The 21087-nt window shown below is 41.3% G+C and overlaps 4 protein-coding genes and 1 non-coding gene across 7 annotated transcripts; 3 read left to right on the top strand and 2 right to left on the bottom strand.

The window, feature by feature from the left end:
• The first annotated feature begins 572 nt into the window (after positions 1 to 572).
• On the top strand, positions 573 to 7456 carry oprk1 (opioid receptor, kappa 1). Its single transcript, XM_037085370.1, has 3 exons — positions 573 to 922; positions 2865 to 3217; positions 4702 to 7456. The coding sequence occupies exons 1-3, from the start codon at positions 678 to 680 to the stop codon at positions 5238 to 5240; spliced, it is 1137 nt and encodes a 378-aa protein (XP_036941265.1). The 5' UTR covers positions 573 to 677; the 3' UTR covers positions 5241 to 7456.
• A 2463-nt stretch (positions 7457 to 9919) lies between these two features.
• On the top strand, positions 9920 to 13703 carry chmp5a (charged multivesicular body protein 5a). The gene is made up of 8 exons (XM_037084089.1): positions 9920 to 10115; positions 10491 to 10595; positions 10689 to 10735; positions 11220 to 11313; positions 11696 to 11767; positions 11970 to 12078; positions 12318 to 12433; positions 13259 to 13703. Exons 1-8 carry the CDS (start codon positions 10047 to 10049, stop codon positions 13307 to 13309), a joined length of 663 nt encoding a protein of 220 aa, XP_036939984.1. The 5' UTR covers positions 9920 to 10046; the 3' UTR covers positions 13310 to 13703.
• An 892-nt stretch (positions 13704 to 14595) lies between these two features.
• Positions 14596 to 14687, bottom strand: trnar-ucu. Its single transcript is given in 2 exon segments — positions 14596 to 14631; positions 14651 to 14687. It is a non-coding gene; the product is annotated as a tRNA-Arg (tRNA).
• Positions 14688 to 15022: 335 nt separating this feature from the next.
• On the top strand, positions 15023 to 17850 carry bag1 (BCL2 associated athanogene 1). The gene is made up of 7 exons (XM_037082809.1): positions 15023 to 15179; positions 15649 to 15777; positions 15874 to 15956; positions 16035 to 16148; positions 16231 to 16338; positions 16420 to 16482; positions 16572 to 17850. Exons 1-7 carry the CDS (start codon positions 15143 to 15145, stop codon positions 16659 to 16661), a joined length of 624 nt encoding a protein of 207 aa, XP_036938704.1. The 5' UTR covers positions 15023 to 15142; the 3' UTR covers positions 16662 to 17850.
• myl12.2 (myosin, light chain 12, genome duplicate 2) lies at positions 17682 to 21019 on the bottom strand. Of its 3 annotated transcripts, none has more exons than XM_037082811.1 (4): positions 20866 to 21019; positions 19112 to 19321; positions 18719 to 18880; positions 17682 to 18151 (listed from the first exon to the last, which is right to left on the bottom strand). In XM_037082811.1, the coding sequence occupies exons 2-4, from the start codon at positions 19293 to 19295 to the stop codon at positions 17979 to 17981; spliced, it is 519 nt and encodes a 172-aa protein (XP_036938706.1). In that variant the 5' UTR covers positions 19296 to 19321; positions 20866 to 21019; the 3' UTR covers positions 17682 to 17978. The 3 variants fall into 3 exon arrangements, with proteins under 3 accessions (XP_036938706.1, XP_036938708.1, XP_036938705.1); XM_037082813.1 differs by having other exon boundaries at positions 17979 to 18151; positions 20871 to 20989; XM_037082810.1 differs by having other exon boundaries at positions 17979 to 18151; positions 20862 to 20954.
• Between the last annotated feature and the right edge of the window lie 68 nt (positions 21020 to 21087).

Genomic DNA, 21087 nt, shown 5'->3' with positions numbered 1-21087 from the left:
ACAAAAGAAACAACCTGAAGATGTCACTGAGTAAAACTAACTGCAGATTGATTTCGCAATGAAATCCCTAGAGTAATTTTCCTGCAGGTAATTTGTGAAGTCATGACGATAAAAATGAATAAATCAGGTTTTCACAGAGGTGTTCCAGTGGTCACAGGGTCACCAGCGGTGCATCTACCTAGAAACATGCAGTCACTGTGTGAGAGCCCTGTGTCATACGTGTCCAGCCTCTGATGTCGCTTGTGCCATATCTTTTCCAACATCTGAATTTTTGAAGAAGATTTCCTCTGAGAAACTCACCCTCATCATTCTCTGTTGCGAGTGGCCGAACTTTTTTGGGGGGGTGGGAGGGTGGGCGGTGTGAAGAGTGCTGCGGGGGGGGGGGAAACGGAAAAGCAGGTAAGGAGGTGTGTTTTTACGCTCGTCTGTTCACGGCGTCCTTGGGCTGCGGTGCTGTTGCGCTCCTGTTGTCACTGCGCTGACAGACGCGTGTGCTCTCCCTGTATGTGTGTATGTGTGTTTTGGGGTGTTTTTTTTTTTTTTTTTTTCCTTTTTTTGTGGCAGTTCATCGTGAAAATCCAGCTGTGTCCTCTTTCTTTCTCTCTCTCCTTCCCTCTCTCTCTCTCTCTCTCTCTGTGGAGCGGTCAGTTTTACGCGCGGGCTGCGGGGTCAGCACCATGGAGAGCGGCGTGGTGCACATCTACAAGGAGGACAAGTGTCCCTCGGGACAGCCGGAGGAGTGCATCTCTAACTTCACATGGCAGCCCGGCTTGTCGGACGTCTTCAACTACACGCCCAACGGCACCTGGGACGCGGAGCCCGAGCCCATGTCGCCCATCATCCCCATCATAGTCGCCGTGTACTCCGTGGTGTTTGTGGTGGGCTTGGCGGGCAACTGTTTGGTGATGTATGTCATCATCAGGTGAGCCGATTGTGTCAGATTATCTATAATGTGCCGCATGTGCCCTCGTGAGTAATAAGAAATGCACATGCTTATTCATTCTGGAGCCACACATGGAGCTGATCCAGGATGAAGTAGAAGATGTGAGTGTTTGATTAAATGTGTTTGCGTGTATGTTTCCTTGGGAGTTTTTGCACGGTGCGTGTGTTTTATCAGCCATGAATCCAGCATGCAGAGATACCACAGAGAGGACAGAGCGTTACATACTGTGACAGGGTTTGCAGTGATTGCAGTGTCAATATTTTCCCCCTGTCCTGGATCACCTGTTCCATTTCATGTGAGCTTCTGATTAAAGCCTCATAAAAAATCTTTCTGTTTCTCATTTGGGATGTGATTAAAGCCTCGAATCTAACAAGAGATGACAGGTGTGGAAAAAAAGGCTTTTTCCTTTGTGTGTGTATTCAGTAATTTGGCTGCTGAAGTCGATCTGGTTATAATCTGTTTGCTCAGGGAAAGAGCTGTTCTCCCTTGTAACTACAACCCTTATCTCTGAAAGTGGTTTAATTAACCTGGCTTTTTTTTTCTTTTTCTTTTTTTTAAGGGACAGGGCCCCCCCCCCCAAAGATCACAAATTTAACATTTTCATCTGGCTTGTAGTGCTGTGCAGCCATTTAGTGACTGTTTTGGTGTAAGCTGTCGAGTTTTGGATGGTAAGAAAACAAGATGGTGCTAAAAGAAATCACATTTGAAAAACTCATTAGTATTTTTCTTTTCAGAAATATCATCTCCATATGGGCAGTTTCATGTAGGAACTATTTTCTGTCAAGGATGACAGAATCTACCGATGTACCGGAGGCTAGCTAACTAGACTAACCTAGCTACCTAGCGTTACAGCTCAGTGAGGAACTATTTTCTACCGAACTATGCTCGCCAACTGTATTACTCCACGGGCGAAATGTAAACATTGAGTCCTCCTGAGCTGTGACGTTAGCTAGCTTAGCTGGTTAGCCAGCCTCTCATCATGGGACGCTGCTCAGTGGCGGATAAAACCAAAATTGCTCTACTTTCCTGGCTATAAAAATACCAGACCACACCTGGCATAAAATGATTCAATCTTGCGGCTTTTCTAGACTTTCCAACTTTTATCGGACTGAATAGCTCAAATTAATTTTGCGGGGGTTGTGACGCCAAAAAGGAAAAAAAAATGTATCCACTGTTTTGCAGAAGTTTCTTTCATGATCTAAGCTTATGAGAAAAGAAGTATTTTGGGCCCCAGTGCGTCATGTGATGATGTAATTACACAGTTTGGCCACAGCAGAAGTTGGCTTTCACTTCCCTCTGCATGGTGACTTACCAGGTCACGATTTCTAGACAGAGACATTGTTGTTGGGTATTTGGTAAGTATTTTTTGGGCACTTCGAATACCATCAAGTTCCATTATATTGGACAGAAAGCAGACATCCCTACAACCTATATCTCCAAAACTTGGCAACTGACACCAAAACCATCTAGGTGGATGAATAGCACTACAGGTAAGAGGAAAAATATCTATTTTTGATGTCAAATTTCCATTTAAAGGTCCAGTATGTTGGGTTTAGGGTTTTAGTGACAGAAATGATGTATAGTATTGATAGTTACATTTACATTGATGAATAAACATCTGACAGTTAGTAGGGTTGTGTTTTCATTACCTTAGAATGAGCCTTCCATGTTGTACTGCCATGTTTCTACAGTAGCCCACAAGGGACAAACTGAATATATATCTTAGGGGGCCTTTCATGTTTTTAGCCAGCTCGTGCGGGACGAGCAGTGTTAAGTTGGTTGCAATCTGTAACTGCACCACTCGATGCCACTAAATCCTACACGCTGGACCTTCAAAAGGTTTAAACAACAAAAAGAGAAACAAATGACATCAAAGCGTTCAACCCCTTCATGTTTCCTTCTTTCCTCTGCCCTGGGATAGATACACCAAGATGAAAACAGCCACCAACATCTACATCTTCAACCTGGCCGTGGCTGACGCTCTCGTCACCACCACTATGCCCTTTCAGAGCACCGACTACCTGCTCAGCTCCTGGCCGTTCGGCAAGGTGGCGTGCAAAGTCTTCATCTCCATCGATTACTACAACATGTTCACCAGCATCTTCACGCTGACCATGATGAGTGTCGACCGTTACGTGGCCGTGTGCCATCCCATCAAGGCCTTGGACTTTCGCACGCCCGTCAAGGCCAAGATCATCAATGTGATCATCTGGGTGCTGTCGTCTGCCGCCGGCGTCCCCGCCATGATACTTGGCAGCACCAAGTCCAATAATGGTACCTTGTCCTTGCACACAGTCATACAGTCACACCCTCGTTAGGCTCCATCTTTAGTTGTTATGTTTCATCTGGTTTGTTCCACCTCCTGAAGACCCTCAATGAGCTGCAGACAACTTCACATCTGTAGCCCCGCTGCAGCCCATCATGCTCGCCTTGAATTATCTAAATTGGCTGTGGGAAGCATCCTTCACATTCCATGAAGAGGGTTAGATGTTCTATAGGTTTGATGAGAGCCTACATTACAGCTACTTGACTAGAACAGGCAGTGACATACATAATGGGTGGAGAATATAGCCTGAGTGATTTTTTTTTGGGGGGGGGGGGGGTTTCATTCAGCAACAGTCTAGTAAATTGTATTTTTTCACTCCATGAAGCACAGTACACTTTACCCAGGGCTATTAGATGGGCTGAATTCAATTCTGGCCTGTCGTGACAACCTTAGTGCATCTGATGCATCTGATGCATTAAGGTTGCAATCCTCTGACATAATTGGTATCCTCTCTCCAAACCTGCCAGCCCTCACTGACACTGTTAGCACTCGCAGAACACTGACCACTTCACACGACCGCTGCAACCCCCCTCATCCGCCTGCTTCACCCTCCTCCCCTCTGCTGTCTCAGATACAGACAGCCAATCTGTAAAGAAGCATGCTTGGGGAGGAGTTTTGTGCCCTTTTCTATCCGGACTTTAAATAGCCTGGGCGTACTGTGGTAGACTTTTAGTGGTTGTAATGGTACTACAGATTGTGAAAATAATTTTCTAATATAGAGGACAATAATAAAGCATAAATCTGCATCTAATGCACCCATGATAGACGGACAAAGTAAACAAAACGACAGAAGAAGACGACAGTAAACAAGTGCATCACACTGTGACAAGCAGGCACATTCAGAAAGAGAGGAGCAGTCATTATCGGCAGTGAGCGCAGGCTGATGTAAAAGCAGATTATGATTGACAAGTTGACACCATTGTAATTTTACTAACTTTGTCTTCATGAGAAGAGAGAAGCTATAATTGCCGCCAAATGCTGCACAGTAATACCCACTTAAAATGTGATTAAAGCCACGTTCAACCGTATTATAGTCAGTGACAGAATTTAACTGAGTACATTTTCTTAAATACTGTATTTAGGTGCAATTTTGAGTTACTTACATCCACTCCATTACATTTTTAGGCAAAGTTACTCATTTTATAGGCATTCATACTTCATTACGTGTACATGATATGTTTTCTAACAACTTACTTTGCAGATTGCATGCTGCATGAGCGCCAAAGTGGTGCAACTGGATGAACAGACTTGTACACTTGATGCTAAAGTATAACCAATAATCAACTACCTCTTGTTTTTTTTTAAAGGGTGAACTTAAAATAAAACATTTGTCCAATTACTTGTCCGACACGATCCCTTTAAAACTAATGATTTCCCTCTTGGCCTCAGTTAGCTCAGTGGTCGATTTGTTCTGTTACCTCTGTTTGAACAGGGACCACAGAGTGTGCCCTACAGTTCCCTGAACCCTACATCTACTGGGACACCCTGATGAAGATCTGCGTCTTCATCTTCGCCTTCGTGGCGCCCGTCATCATCATCACCGTCTGCTACACTTTGATGGTCCTGCGGCTGAAGAGCGTGCGCCTGCTGTCCGGCTCACGCGAGAAGGACCGCAACCTCCGCCGGATCACTCGGCTCGTGCTGGTGGTGGTCGCGGTCTTCGTGGTGTGCTGGACGCCCATCCACATCTTCATCTTGGTCAAGGCGCTTTCGGGCAACGTGCCCGAGACCACCGCCGTCATGGCCGCCTACTTCTTCTGCGTGGCGCTGGGCTACACCAACAGCAGCCTCAACCCCATCCTCTACGCCTTCCTCGACGAGAACTTCAAGAGGTGCTTCAGGGACTTTTGCTGCCCCGGGGCTCAAGGACATGGAGACTTGCACGGGGTGAGCCGGGTGAGGAGCACCCTGCGGGACCACTCGTGTCCCGCAGAAGGCCGGGTAGACACGAGGCAGGCCAGGAATGTATGACTAGCCATGGACATGTCCTCCATGCCCTATCAGGGCTGGGAGGACTCCAATGACCTGGGACTGACTCAAATCACCACTGCCATCTAAGGAAAGGGAAAGTTGTATATAATCAGCATGTTGTCAGAGAATCCAAGATGTGGTCACTTAGAGGATGATCAGACAGTGTTTTACAGTTTTCTTAATGTCAACAAATCCCATGAAGAGACCAAAACCAGCAGTGCCAGTATAGACAAAATCGGATAAAATATACCCCCTCACCGAAATATATTAAAAACATCTGTGAGTCAACAATCTCATATATGTCATCCTGCCGCCAGAAATACTCAATAGGCTCCAACAAATACACAATTTCCTCTTGTTTTCAAGGATTTATGATGATGAAGACACCATATTTTGGAAAACAGAATAACATTTCACAACATGCGACATTTCAGAAGACACGTTTCAAACACACAACATTTCATAAAATGCAGCAACCTTTTACGAAACAAAGCATTTCACAGAACCTAACAGTTTTTCTGAAAACACAGCATCATTTTAGGAAACACAACATTTCCCCAGACATTTTTAAGGGACAGGTCGGGTTTGAATATGGTACTTGTCCATAGTCAGTGTATTATAACCTGAAGTGTTTTCACCCTCAAGGCCACCATATTTATGACCTTAGTGAGACTGAATGGGGAGAAGTCAGACTAACATGTTGTCGTTTTTGGTCTTTTGTGGGATTTGTGAACATTTCGAAAAAGAAAAAAAAGAAAAGAATAAAATAGAGTAACAGAGAATGTATCCTTTATCCTTTTAAGGTTAGATTAGTCTACATACAGAAGTCCTCTGCCATCAGCGCCCAGCGAGATACGAAATCACATGATGGTGATTCATGATGTATAAAATCCCTTCTGAAGAAAACTGACGCTTGATGTATTAAAATTCTTATTCTAATGTTATTTTCCCATGCTGGTGACATCAAAAGATGATAAATGATGTGGAAACAAGGCAAACCAGAAGTATTTTATCATGTAGCTCGATCACATTTTGCTTGCCTGCAAATTAACCCAATAGGCTTTCACGTAAAGGTGATTAATGTAGTTCTCATGTACATATTGAAAGATCAACTGCATCACTGCATCATGTTTTGAACGATGGCGTTTTATGTGAATTGTGCTTTGCTGTATCGTAAATCTGTGGATGGTACGTGTAAAGAGCCTCACTTTAGCTGTAAACCATGTAGAATATATATACAACAACGTCTCAGGGATCATCCTCTGTAGGACGACGCCGAATGAAAGCATTTTTCTCCTCGACAAGATGGCCGACAAACGTCATCTGCCGCTTGTTACAGCTGAACTTTGTACTTTAGGAGGCTATTTTTATCTGACAGTGATCGACGCCTTTAAACGTTTCCCTCTGCGACACCACGTCTCATCGATTGTTGTAAATAGTGCCGTCGACCTGGTGTGTTCTCACCTTGTATGAAACACTAGAACATGTGAAAAACTGGGCAGAGGGCTCCAAGGCAACAGCTGACATACTGTTTCTACACAACAGGGCTTTCCGTGGTTTGCGCAATTTGATGTTGATATATACTGTAAATCTCCACCCGATGTGTTATATTTTCAACCTGATAACTATGCATTTTTCAATTTATCCTTATGACAATTAGGCTTTCCCTCGGCAAAACAAATATTTTCTGTGATTTTTATTATTTTTTTTATTGTATTGTAGCGTTATAAGAGGCATCAAACCAGAAAAGATTATTTTTTCTCATTGTAAAGCTAAACATTCATGTATTTATCCGTCTAAATCTGATAATGACACAGTAGTTTATAGCAGAAAATGTGTATTTGTGCCTTTGTTTGTGTGCCTTATCTTTAGCTACTTTGCTTGCTCTAACAGACCAGCAATTAGCCACTACTTCACAACTTCTGTGATGGCTCTGAAAATATATCCTGGTGGGCTTAATGCTGAATGTTTTTGTGGTGTTAGCCCCACAAATCCCCCTGTTGGCTTGGTTACAGCACGTGTGTCATCTTATACTGAAACTTACTGAATGGACTTGATTGTATTCATAGACAAACGACCGCCTTATACATGTGTAATGTGCTGCAGCTTTCGACATTGTATCTGTTGGATATCTTTGCTGTGTCTTTAGGCTTTGAATGTCAAAAACACGCTTCAACACACGCGCAACTAACAAACAATAAAGCGGTAAAATGTGAGCTTGCTTCATGAAAGACAAAATGGGTTTTAATCTCTCTCCTTAATGATTTCCAGGTGGGTGTCAGTGAAGATGTGGAATAGTGTCACAGCTGTTCCGTGACACTAATCCACCTCCCCAACTGATTCACTGTTTTTCTCGACGCCTTTATTAATACTATTCAACGCAGACGCAGAAGTTAGTGTTTCCATGGTGAGCGCACTGGCTGAAGAAGCAGAAGTCCAAGGTTTGTTGTGCTAATTGTGTGGCGTTCTGTTGCTGCTGGCCTTGTAGAGAAATTTGCAATGACTGCAAATTAAGCCACTGTGTTAGGAGCTTCTGTATATGTTACTGCTGCTGCTGCTGCTGCTGTGGCTCTGTAGCTTGGGATTTAACAGTTGTTTTTGAGGGGACACAGGTTGCAGGAGAGTAAACTGATTTAGACTTTATTCACAGCCTTGATGTGCGGCCGAGCAGGTGCACCTTCTTCTGTGCACCGTATCGCTTTTAGATCAGCAGCTAGAGTGAAGTTTTTGGATTTAAAAAATGGTGTAAATAACATCTCGGCAAATGAATTTTGGATCTCGAGCGGTTTTATATTTTTTCAATGGTTATTTTTAACATTTTAAAACAAGTCCCCATCTACCTCTGTTATTTAGGAGAATGCTGCCTTTTAAGGATACTTAACTTTTCCTTTTAAGGATAGTTGAGTTTGGGGTTTTTAACATTTTTTAAGAGGTACTTGCACCATAATCAGTGTATTAGTATCAGTATTTAGACTATCAAGTTGATAGTCAAAAATTAGTTACTGCATTTTTAACCTATTCAAATCAGCATGTGATCCCTTATTCTTAATTGCAGTGGGCAGGTGTCATTTTCCTGTTGCAGAAGATGCCGCGCTCTTCACAGCAGGTGACAGGCATAATGCGGCATGGTGGAACCTCAGAGATCTGAAAGGAAAATTAAATCAATTGGCCCTCGACTCCTGTCGGCCATAATGATCAGGATTACGGCCCTTTTCTTTCTTCTGCTCCCTGTCTCCGTCTCCCGAGGTTGATGAGTAAGCTGTTACATAGAGCCAGGTTCTGGAACAGGCTTTATCTTTCTGGCTCTAATGAGGCTTTATTAGGCTTCATTGTTCAGAACAAAGACTGTCAGTCATGCCTTCCTGTAAGGCACATCCTGCCTATAACAATGGGAAATAAATAATGTGAATAAAACAATTAAGATGTGCACTATAAATCATATTAATATCAAGTGATGATATCTGTTCTTTAGACATCTGTTGGAAGACATCCATGACAACAAGGTTAATGTTGCCAGGTTGACAATAATCTCTTTGGCTCCTGTTGATACTTTTCAATTTGGCAATCATGCAGCTGTCGGGGTTGTCTTAAATGTTAATTAAAGCTGCAAACGGTACTGAACAGCTTAACAGCCACATGGACTCTGAATTTTCATGGGTTTTGGATGCAAAGTAGGAGTTAAATGCCACTTTGTTTGGACTCTGGAAGCAACACTTTTACTCCTTTGAAGTGCATCCAAATTGTGATCACAATTGTGGTAGTTATCATATAGGCTGACCCCTGAGTACCCCCAACTGTGACTGACTTCCCACATACTCTAATAACACCAGTTATTTCTAGCAGAAATGACGTGAGGTACTTTTCCTGGTGAAATATCAGAAACAAAAATAGTCTACAATTTTTAATGCAAGACTTTGAGCCGCTTCTTCCCAGCCCATTTAATCATCTCACTACCCGCCAGATTTATCTTGTGATCCATCGGAGGGGCCAAATCCCTGGTGTGCGAATAGTTAAAGCAGCTCCAACATTAAAATGCTGCCTGAAGAAGTATTTAAAGTGCATTAACCAGCAGCAACAGGTGAATGAATCAATTAGACAAGTCAAAAGAAAATCATTTGCCAACTGTTTTCTGATCACCGTGATACATTTACAGGTTACAGCACACATGGGGATTTTTGACACAATCGATTTATTATGAAAATAATCAGCAGATCAGTCAGTGATTAATATAATTGTTAGTTGAAGGCCTAGAATACATTTTGTTGTTAACACTACCTTTGTTTCTGTTAAACAGTTGGTGTATTGGTACTTTAGTAAACACTCCTCTCATCACTAACAACTGACCTGTAAAGCATTAGTGACTGATTTATTCACTTTTAATACAGCCAGTAGCTGCAATTTGTAATTTTAAATTGATACCAATCAAACTGTATTTATGGAGGGGTAAATTCCACATGATGAATGATCAGTCAATATTGATTTTCAGGTGAGCTGCTGAGTCAATAAGCCCTGTTTAATGCCACCGTATCTGCAGTGTTGGGGTCTAACAAAGACTGAAGACTGATGCAGTGTGTATGGGGACAAAAGGTCTTCAAACACAGTTGCAATCCTCGTGCTCGCCACACAGTGGCAGCCGCGTGCTCAAACCCCCATTGGTCACAGCCGTTTACGCCAACCAATGGGAAGCCTTTGCGTCTAAACCGTTGCTTCCGGGTGTCCCCAGTGAAGAAATCCTTTATACATTTGATGCATTTTTCTATTTTCTGAGGAAAGCTAAAGGCTGCGCCCTCACAAAACGTTTAGAAAATGAACAGAATATTCGGACGCGGAAAGCCGAAAGCGCCTCCTCCGAATCTGTCGGACTGTATCGGGAATGTGAGTACTGTCAGGCGGGGCTGTTTGTGTTGTTGATGTGTATTATCTTACCTAACGGTGTCGTTACTAAGCTAGCATGTTCACAAAAATGGCAGTCAAGCCAGCAAAACCGTGCTAGCTAGCTATTAAAATCCAGTAATTAAGTATTTTTCACAACAACAGCACCCATATCGGTTAGTCATTTGTCTCTGTTCCTGAGCCAGACAGCGAGGGGGGGGTGTATTTGTTAACCACAACCATCTATAGGCTCCAATAGGCTTTTTGCCCTGCGGCCATCTCCCCATTCTGTTTTCCTATACCAAACACAAACAGACAGGGCATTTCAAGACTGTTATCTGCCAGGATACAGCTCTAACTGATCTCCTCCGCATCCAGGTCGATGCCAGGTCGGAGTCCATAGAAAAGAAGATTAGCAGACTAGACGCTGAACTTATGAAGTACAAGGATCAGATGAAAAAGATGAGAGACGGGCCCTCGAAGGTAACACACAGCATGTCAGTCTCTAAGTATGAAGGTTGCAACGCTTGTCAATATACCAAATAACAGTTTTATTTATTCCCCATGTGAATGCAGAACATGGTGAAACAGAAGGCGATGAGAGTCCTGAAGCAGAAGAGAATGTGAGTCCCAAACAAATGTTTAATATGTCAGATATATGAGAACTAAAGCCAAACCGGTCTAGTGGCATGGCTGGTACTTATCACAGTTATATTGCTGTCTGTGTCTATGAAGGCTGATTTGTACCAAGTGATTTGTATCAGGATGTTTTCTATGAATTATGCGTTTATTTGTCACTGGACACGACTCATGAACAATCAATTATGCATGATACAATAGAGAAAGAATGACACAACAACAAGAGCTTAATAATTTATGAAAGGATAAACATAACAATGCTTGCTCACTGTTTGTCAAGTCAATTTAATTCTGACTATAGCCTGTAACTATTTAAAGTAGTCAGTATCGATATTCACCAGTATAAAACTGTGAGCTGTTGTATAGTCAAATTTTTTTAAAAATACTCAAATGTAGGATTTTAGGGTCTAATGAGGACTGTGGACAGTGCAAATGCCTTAAAACCAAACTGCATTTTGTTTCACACAGGTATGAAGGTCAAAGAGAGCAGCTGGCTCAGCAGTCTTTTAACATGGAGCAGGCGAACTACACGATCCAGACATTAAAGGACACCAAAACAACAGTGAGAGACACGCGACTTGAAAAGAAACTGGTTCACCATTCGGTCGAAGCAGCTTTCAGTCATTTAGCATCTTGTCATGCTGTCTTACATACCTAGAAACATCGTTTTTTTTTTTTTTTCTTTTTTCTCTTTTTTATGAATGTTTTCATTTTATCATTACAAGAAATCCAAACAGTTCCTAGAAGTAGCTGGCACTGAATCAAGTCTAGAAATCTGACTACAGTACCGCCCTCCAGATTCCCCTGACTTAATCCCTATCAGTATGTGTCTTTACCAAGAGATCCTGAGAAGATGCAAGACAGATTATTTTTTCCACTCCTGATAGAGTCCTTTTGTTTCCAGCAACTAAACTCAACTTGTGAAATCTGTTTTCTGTTTCCAGGTGGAGGCCATGAAGATTGGTGCAAAGGAAATGAAAAGGGCTTACAAGGACGTCAAACTGGATCAGATTGATGTATGTACACTACACTGTTTTGGTTATCACGCAGCAGATATTTCATTCTTTCCATTTTTGTACAAGCACAAACACTTCAAGTATGTCAGTATTTCTTGTCCCTAATGCTTTAAATAGTAAGGTCATATGTAAAAAATCAACATTCCAGCCTGAGTTATCGGACATTAAAAGTGATAACACGTATTTTTTGTGTAACTTTCAGGACTTACAGGATCAGCTGGAAGATATGATGGAAGATGCCAACGAGGTGCAGGAGGCCCTGAGCCGCAGCTACGGCACTCCAGACATAGATGAGGATGATCTCGAAGCAGGTATACCTGACAGTCTCCACAGGCTTACGTTTATTTTTGCATTTCTGACAAGTTGTGCAGAAAATTACTTACAGAAAACCTTGCACTGTATATCGTCATGTTTCATCCCATGATGGCTCAATGGTAAAGTCTCTGTGTTAATTAATTGAGAATCTGCAGGCTGCAAAAATCTCCTAAATTACACAAAACGTTTCCTAATTGTCTACATGATTAGAATGACAGTGTTATTGTGGTTTCAGAGCTGGATGCACTGGGCGATGAGTTGCTGCTGGATGATGACAGCTCCTACCTGGACGAGGCCTCAGCCGCCCCGTCTATCCCTGAGGGAATCCCCAGTGACAGCAAGACAAACAAGGTAAAAGTCTTCAGAGCACCCACATTATACTCAACACAGACCGGAGAATTTAAACAAGAAATCTTCATGCTAGTGTTTTCCATCCTTTACGTTCACAACATCATGTCTACACAGATTTCAAACCATACAGCCTTTTTTTTCATATGTTTTTATCACCCTTCAGCAGCCATTTGTTTCAATACATTTCATTATTGTATGAAAGTAAACAGAAAGGTCCGGTGGTAATAGGATTCCATTCATCACCTTATTCTCTGTATTATTTTGTTGCTATACATACCATAGAAACATATGCCTTATCGTGCCTTCATGAAATGACAGGAAGCTCTGTCATCTTACAAAGACCAACACATTGACATTGTCCTCTTCAAAATATCTGTGGAAGTTTTGTGGTTTTTCACCAGACATTTTGTGGGTCTATGCAGTGCAGTTTCACAGCTGCTTGTCAAGGCACAGGTGCCATTCTAGTTAGTAGATGTACGTACAAATACTAAATTCAGGATTAGGGAGTCTGTGTTAAGAGCCAAAACTGAGACTTATTGGTATGCCATGGACCAAAAGCATGCAGTTATTGTATTGTATTGCATATGTAACAGTACAGTACCTTTGACTGGCACCAAAGTTAAATAAATATTTATTTCTAGTAAATTGAGCATAAATGTGACACGACTGGTCTTTTAGGCTAGCAGTGCTGACAGCTCCATCCTGCTCAAAATAAACCCACTGAATGAAAGAACAAAAACACTTGAAATGTGAATGTGAAATGCGTGTTTGGAGGTCTGCTTATCCGTGTATGCACTGAAGTGTTTTCGTCTTTTGTTTTCTCAGGATGGTGTTTTGGTGGATGAGTTCGGCCTGCCACAGATTCCCGCCACATAAACAAGGGATGGATTCAAACAACTGCACTTCGACTGAAAACACTTTTATAGAGTAACATTTATACATGCAAAACCATTTGACCTGAGAACACTACGATTTTGATGCTGTGTTGGGTTGTGTACTGTTACCACTACCGTGCTAGCATGTGGCCTTGGAACATACTGAACCTTTTTTTAAAGATGTTATTCCCCTTTCTTTTGACCTGCTAACACTCATCAGTCTTGTTCATCACCAGTATTATTAAGTTATAATTTATTTTCCGTTTTGTTTTTATTGTAGCTTTGTGAGTTGTTGAGTCATGACCATTTTGTTTGAGTTCTCAGAAGTGGAGATGATTCCCACTGAGGTCTGCAGGTTTGAAACATGCAAAAATAAATGACATCATTTAATTTAACCTTGAATTTTTTCTTTTGTTCTGATAACATAAACCTTTATGCTTGTACATTAACAAAACTTTACTATTCACAAAAACACAAGATACAGAGTAAATGGGTCAAATGGAATTCAGGGTGCGAGCAAACTCAGCAATATTATAATAAAGGAATGCTGACAGCAATAAAACACAAAGGGAGTTATCAAATAAAAAAATACAGAGTTGCTCTGTATATTGTTATAACAGAAGAAGTGGTGGGTAACCTGACTAGAATATTATATGTATAAAGATATTCATGTTTACAAGGGCCTCTTTTGTCTTATGTCTCTTATTACAGTTTTGAGGAGAACAATCAGCAAGCTCTACTTTTAAAAAGGTTTGTCCTGCAGCGTGACTCTCACCCTCAACCTTTGAATCACTTGACTGGTAATCCTGTGCACCAACGTCATGGGCTAATTGTCAGCTATTGATCCCTTGATGATGTGGTGTGTCACACAAAGATGCAGCAGGCGAGTGAGGCAAAGAAACCGGTGTATAGAGTATGCCAATCGGACCGATCTTCTCATGAAGTGACAGGCGTCCACCTGATGGACAGACATGGCCCAGAGGTCTTGTATAGGTGCGAGTGCCCACTGCAGTCTCATTAAAAACACAGCACAGATTATTTATCAATGCCGCATATAACTTCCAGACATGACAGAAGTGTCCTCAGTGCCAATCAAATGTATCTGCTCATTACATATTTGTGATTAAGTCAGAGTTAGTCCCTGGGATCATCTGGCTGTTTAATAATACAACCCAACACATATGAGGACTTTCTGAAATGCCAACTTCAAGACATGTCGTTCAATACAATTTCCTGAGTGGGATCGTCTAGTGAGGGAAAGTTTGCAGATTTTAAATCCCAAAAGTCCGACTCCGGTGGGACTCGAACCCACAACCTTTGAATCACTCCTCAAGTGCTTGACTAGAAGTCCAATGCGCTATCCATTGCGCCACGGAGCCAGGTGGAAGACGTGTGAGCACACAGTCGTTGCATTTCTACCAGAGGACGTCTGACCTTTAAACTGTACTAACTTTGGGTATATTTTGCTGAAAGCTATGTAAACATAGCACCACTCTTTGCTGTTGAAAAGGAGAATGCGGTGAAAACTTTTTGTTTAGTTTAATTCGATATACATGCGCTCACTTTTCATTACTTTCAGGTTAAATGACTGGTATGATCCGTTTTGAAAGAGCGCATCGTGTCTGTATGTATTGTTCCGTTAATAAAAGTCAAATGGAAAGGCAGTAGCGAAGAAAGTGAAAAGTCAACTACTGCAAAAAAAAAAAAAGAAGAAAAAAAAAAAAGAAAACAAGCTTGGGAAAGTGTTTCCGGTCTGTCCCGGAAGTTGTTAGCCAACAGCAACAGTTAGCAGTGTGATTCATGCTGTGATTTTTACAGGACGGTAAAAAGCAGAATGTCAGAGCAGACGATCACTGTGACAGTTGCCTACGGTAATGGGATTTTTCACGATGTTACGCGATTATTACCAGCTGGCATGTACACATAAAAATCTAACTTTACTTTAGATACACTTGTCGACAATCGCTGGAGTAGCTGGGAAATGGTTAGCCAATGTAGCTAGCCCTCACTTATCTTTTACGAGTAGCTCAGTTTAGAACGTTAACTGGCTTGTATTTACATATTTCGCTTGAATATTCTTTACTTTTTATAAACCCGACATCTAAGAATCATTTCTTATTCCGCTTATGTGTTTATCATGTTGTCAAGATATTACTGTCAATCCCTTTTCTGTAATGTTAGGAGTATGCTCAAACACTTTGCCATCAGAAAATCGTGTTTTGTGTTGAAGGGTATCCAACTTAGCCACTTTGTTCAAGGGTATCTTCATTTAATTTCCACAGAGGGAAGTGTTTAAGCATTTTCATATCTCCAGCCATAATGTCTCTCTCCACCTCCCAGGATCTACTAAACACAGCATCACAGTAACTGGCCAGGATGATGGCAAGGGTCCCACTGTCAAAGACCTTTCAGATGCTCTCACTCAAGCCACCGGAGTCCCACAAACCTCACAGAAAATCATCTTCAAAGGTAAATTGAAGGTCCCTCCGTCTCCCAGCTATGTGATCTTGAATATCATATGACATGTCCAGCTCAAACCTTGCCCTGTCTATTTTGGAAATCCAGGAAAATCACTGAAGGACATGGAGGAGAGTCTGTCCAGCTATGGATTAAAAGAAGGCTGCAAACTCATGATGATCGGAAAGCGGGTAAGACCATTACATGTGTGATGTCTCCGGCGTGTGACCGTTATATGTGATCGAATCCTGACAATTATCTGCAAACAGAACAGTCCAGAGGAAGAAGCGGAGCTGAAGAAGCTGAAAGACATTGAGAAATCTGTGGAACAGACGGCAAAAAAGCTGGAGAAAGTAGACGGGGAGTTGACTGGGCTCAAGAATGTAAGCAATCAAATACAGATTTAATGATGCAAAACGTTCCCACACTGGTTTCTGTGAACATCTTAGATCATGTCTTCCACAGGGCTTCCTGGCCAAAGACCTCCAGGCGGAGGCCTTGGGTAAACTAGACCACAGAGTAAAAATAGCAGCGGAACAGTTCATGAAGATCCTGGAGCAGATTGATGCTCTGGTAACCCAGTTTCTTTCAGGTGTTTATTTTTGTATGCATTTTTTTTTTACGTCTCATATAATAAACCTCTTGTTTCAACAGAGTCTCCCAGATAATTTCAGTGACTGCAGAATGAAGAAAAAGGGGCTTGTGAAGACAGTGCAGGTAAGCCCTTTTTCAGTGTCACTAAAATGACTGGAAACCGCTGATAATACTGACGGATATGATCAGGTGTTTTTATTTTCTGTCAATAGGATTTCTTGGCCCAGTGTGACAAGATCGAGGCTTGTATATCGGATCATCTATCGAAGATCCAGTCGAAAAATCTCGCCCTGGCGGAGTAGAGCGAGACAGTCTCCCATATCATGTGCTATACATTGCTCTGTGAGCAACTGCAAAGTGTACAGAAAACTTGAAGTGTGGAGCAGCTCCTTGTCTATTTATTGTTAACGTGATATGTGCAAGAACCCTGCGAACGGAAGGAAAGTGGATATCTGCGCTGATCCTGGGTGCAGCTGGGATACATTTACCCGGGTTAAAGACAGATATGAAGTGCTCCCTCGAGATAATGTAACCCACAGTGACATTGTGAAAGGATCAGAGGTGCTTTGAATCATTGCAAATTGTGTAGATCCCCCCTTAGACCGTCAAAAGGTAGTGCTGAATGTCTATCAGATTATTAATAATGATGTCAAAGAACAGTTCTGTACAAAACTAACATGTTGGTACATCACAACGAGAAAAAATACATAACCAAAAGTATGTGGACAAACATTAACGTGCATAAGTCTGCTGTCGAGTCTTGCTCGGGCTGGAGGAAGTCCAATGCTGTCCATATACTTTTGGTCATTGTGTATATTTCTTAATCTGTATCAAGAGTCAAAGCCAGCACCTGTCTTTAAATTCAGTGACTGATCCCATTTAATGAGGCATCTTTGGAATTGCTATTGCTTTAAATTAGTGCTGCAACCATTAGTCGACTCATCGGTCAAAGAAAATGAATAGCAAAAATAATCATTTAAGTCATTTTTCAAGCCAAGAATGTCAAATATTTGCTGGACCTTTGGTTGTATAAAAGAAGCAATTTGAAAACAGCACTTTTGGAATTTTGGTCTAGTATTTCTGTTTTTTACCTTTGTTAAAATCATCTGCATATTAATTGACAATGAAGATAATAGCTGGTTGCAGCCCTACTTTAAACCATCATTAAGACTGACGCATCTTATCAATTTTACCTTGTTTTAAAATAAAACCATTTTTGAAAAATGAAGCGCGTTGGTGGTTCGTCTCACAACACATTTTAATCTCCAAACTTCTTGATTCCTACAAAATACAAATGATCAGTAAAACCAAGCCAGTCACGATAACAGACTCCTCATTTCAGTTTATTTCCAGTTAAATCCATGAAGGTCTTTACTAGCTTATACAGACCCTACAGTGGTGTTTTCACAGATGTGCAAATGAGCTTTGAGAGTAGGGTTGAGGAGTTGGAGGGAGGGTCCAACAAGCAGCTTGAAAAAAAAAAAAAAAAAAGACCTTCGGTGAGCTATACCATGGTGAAGCCTGTCATGAACCAATTAACATGATATAGCTGCTCTAAGTGGAGACTCAAAGATACACAAGATATACAGAATAAACTTTGTCCAGAGCTACTTCTGCCACTAATCATCTTTGTCCTTTGCACCGTGCTTTAGTATACGCGTGAATGCTACATAGTTGAAGTTGCCCTTCTTGTCGATGGGCGCCTCTCGGAAGAGTTCGTCCACGTCTTCGTCTGTAAACCTGTCTCCCATCGTAGTGAGCAGCTCCCGCAGGTACTCCTCCTGGATCATACCTGTGAGAGACGAAATTTTTATTGCAATATAAGGGGGAAAAATAAAAATATGCATAGCTGGTTGCTGCTAGTAACAGTGAAGCAAGCGCAGCAAATTAAACTTAATTAGTTGAGTTACACATTTGAGTTGAGATCTTCTCATATCACAATAAGATGACCTTCTCTGTTATACAACATTGCCTCTAGCTTTAATTTCTTTCTTTGATATCAAATTGTCACTAGAATTTTCTAACCATTTTCTCTTTTTATAGAAAATTGCTATCAATTGTTAAAATGCAACATCAATACACATATTCCTTTAAACTTCTATTTCTGAACACCAATTATAACTCCAACCTCACCCATATATGTGCAAGCAACTGAAATACATTCTTTTCTATTTCTATTTGTCAGTTCAGGACAAGGGAAATTATGTCATTCGGTGAGGATATAACCGTTTTGATCATGATCACTCTTAATGAGTCAAAAACATGTCCTGATAGAATTGGGTCTGGAGACACCGAGGAAAAGCATCAGGTGGTACAGTGCACAGTCGAAATGAAAAAACAAAAAAAACTTCCAACTCACCAGTTCCCTCCTCGTCAAAGCAGGCAAAAGCATTACGGATCACATCCTCGGGATCAGTGCCGTTCAGCTTCTCTCCAAACATGGTCAGAAACATGGTGAAGTTGATTGGTCCTGGCGCTTCATTCATCATCGCCTCCAGGTAATCCTCTGTGGGGTTCTTACCTATGAAACAGTCAGAGTAATAAGGATTTATGACTGACACCATCACTCTAACGTCATCTACACATATTGGGAGCATTTTGGCTTTGCACAAACAGATGCTACGTTTTCCTCCACCTAACCTTCATTTTAAAAAAAAAATCAATACTCTGTTAAATTACAAACCAAAGGAACAGTCTTGAAAACAAGACATATAAGAAGCCTGAATGTGGGAAAATAAACTGTCAGGTTTACCTAATGAGGCCAGCATGTCGTGAAGGTCTTCTTTGTCAATAAAACCATCTCTGTTTTGGTCGATCATGTTGAAGGCCTCCTTAAACTCTTGAATCTGAGACTGGTCAAACATAGCAAATACATTGGAGGTGGCACGCTGAGGACGCTTCTTGGTGTTCTTTCCCTTGGCCCTTTTGCTTGACATGTTGGCGGTTGGTGTGTCTCCCTCTCCTGCAACACAGATTATATATTCAAAAGTGTCAAACAGGGCCTGGCAATATGATCTAAAATGTATTTCAATGTTGTCAAATGTATTTTGATAATCATACATTTTAGTACGGTAGCTATAAATCATCTTTCTTGTTCTGGCTTATATGTCAGGTTACAGCAAATCCTTACATTGAAGTAGCTAGAACAAGCAAATGTTTGACATTTTCAATAATTCAGTAATTATTTCTGCATATATACTTTAAGTAATGTGTTCTATCACTGTAAAATGTTCATTATTTCAAACTCTCTATTAACCAAATCTATACAGCTCACCTGTGGTTAAGCTATGGAAAAATTAGCATGAGCAGGATCATAGCGGCTTATAATGATGTAAAGAGGGTGTGGCCACAGGTTCCCAGATGGCATAGTGCCAGTCTACTGCTTGGGTCCCTGGTGTTACTACATACGAGGCACTTCTAGGACATCTTATGCATACTTTTATTTGTAGTTTGGATAAGAAGCAGTGGGAGAAGAACAGCAGCATAGAGACTTAGGAAGAGTTGCTGTCAGTACTCATCCAGACTTAGAAAACATTGGTGAGGGATTCTACATATGCACCAAATTTCAATGAGTACGACTGATTGTGTGTTTTGTTTTGTTTTACCTTGTAAACCCAACAAAAAGTTTGAATTAAACTGAAGAATCTACTTATCACTTATTAAGTGACACAACTCAATTGTTTGTTGCAATCGTGTGTACAATTTTAGGACTCCCACTGAAATGTTTAAAATCAATAACCTTTATCTCTGGTTCACAATTTTGGTCTTTTAGCAAACAACTGACAGTGAAAATGACTTCATGTATGGGAGTTCAAAAGAAAAGATCAAAAGGTGTCATCATCATCATCATCATCATCATCATCATCATCATCATGAAATTTATTGAGACTGCACTTTTCCCGGTGTATATTAGACCATCTTCAACCAAGCCAACCCAGTTACCCACAGATGTAGAGCAAGGCCCCAGTTTTAAATATGGAACTCTGGACTCAGCACATTGAACAATTGCTAGATGTTCTCAATTTAGCTGTATGTGATTCTGGTTATTTACTCAATGATAACTGCTTAGATGGAATTTGCAAAGATAACCATAATGTTGACAGCTAAAGAAAAGGAGTTTGGTGTACAGCATACAGTCACAGGGGCTTGCACAACAAATGATGTCAGCGTTAGCCTCACATGAGCCAACAATAACTGGAATAAACGCAAATGGTCATGCAATGGTCAATAATGTGATGAGGTCAAGACCTATATTTGGCACGTAACATATTTATGCTACCCAACGTACTTCACAAATCTCTGGCAGCTTTAACTAACAAAACATTTAATTCTTAGCATTACTTAGCTAGCTTAACGCTAGCCCACTGTTGACCTAAATAACTGACTGACCAGACTAGCCTTAGCAAGCTAACCGAGACCAATGCACAAGAGAAACACTAGCTTTATGTGACATTAATATGCGCCACAGTTGGAGGAAAAGATAACTCAGCTGAGTGACTCACCCACCTTACTTTAGAAAATACAAGCGTTAGTGCCAAACGGCTGAGGAGACAGCTACCAGGGCATCCACAGGCTGATGGAGGAGAGGAACCATCAATGTTTTATTTCCTCTTTCCACAGCTGACCAATCACAGCCAAGCTGGGAGGAGCCAACTGTCTGGAATATTCCATGTTGTCCTCATTTCTACGTCTCTGTTTATTTTATGGGCAAGAAGATGAGTGATAATG

The sequence above is a fragment of the Acanthopagrus latus genome, chromosome 21 (genome assembly GCF_904848185.1).
Source record: "Acanthopagrus latus isolate v.2019 chromosome 21, fAcaLat1.1, whole genome shotgun sequence".
Taxonomy (NCBI): Eukaryota; Metazoa; Chordata; class Actinopteri; order Spariformes; family Sparidae; genus Acanthopagrus; species Acanthopagrus latus.
The sequence above is the reverse complement of the archived record's forward strand: the minus strand, read 5'-3'. Positions and strand labels throughout refer to the sequence as shown.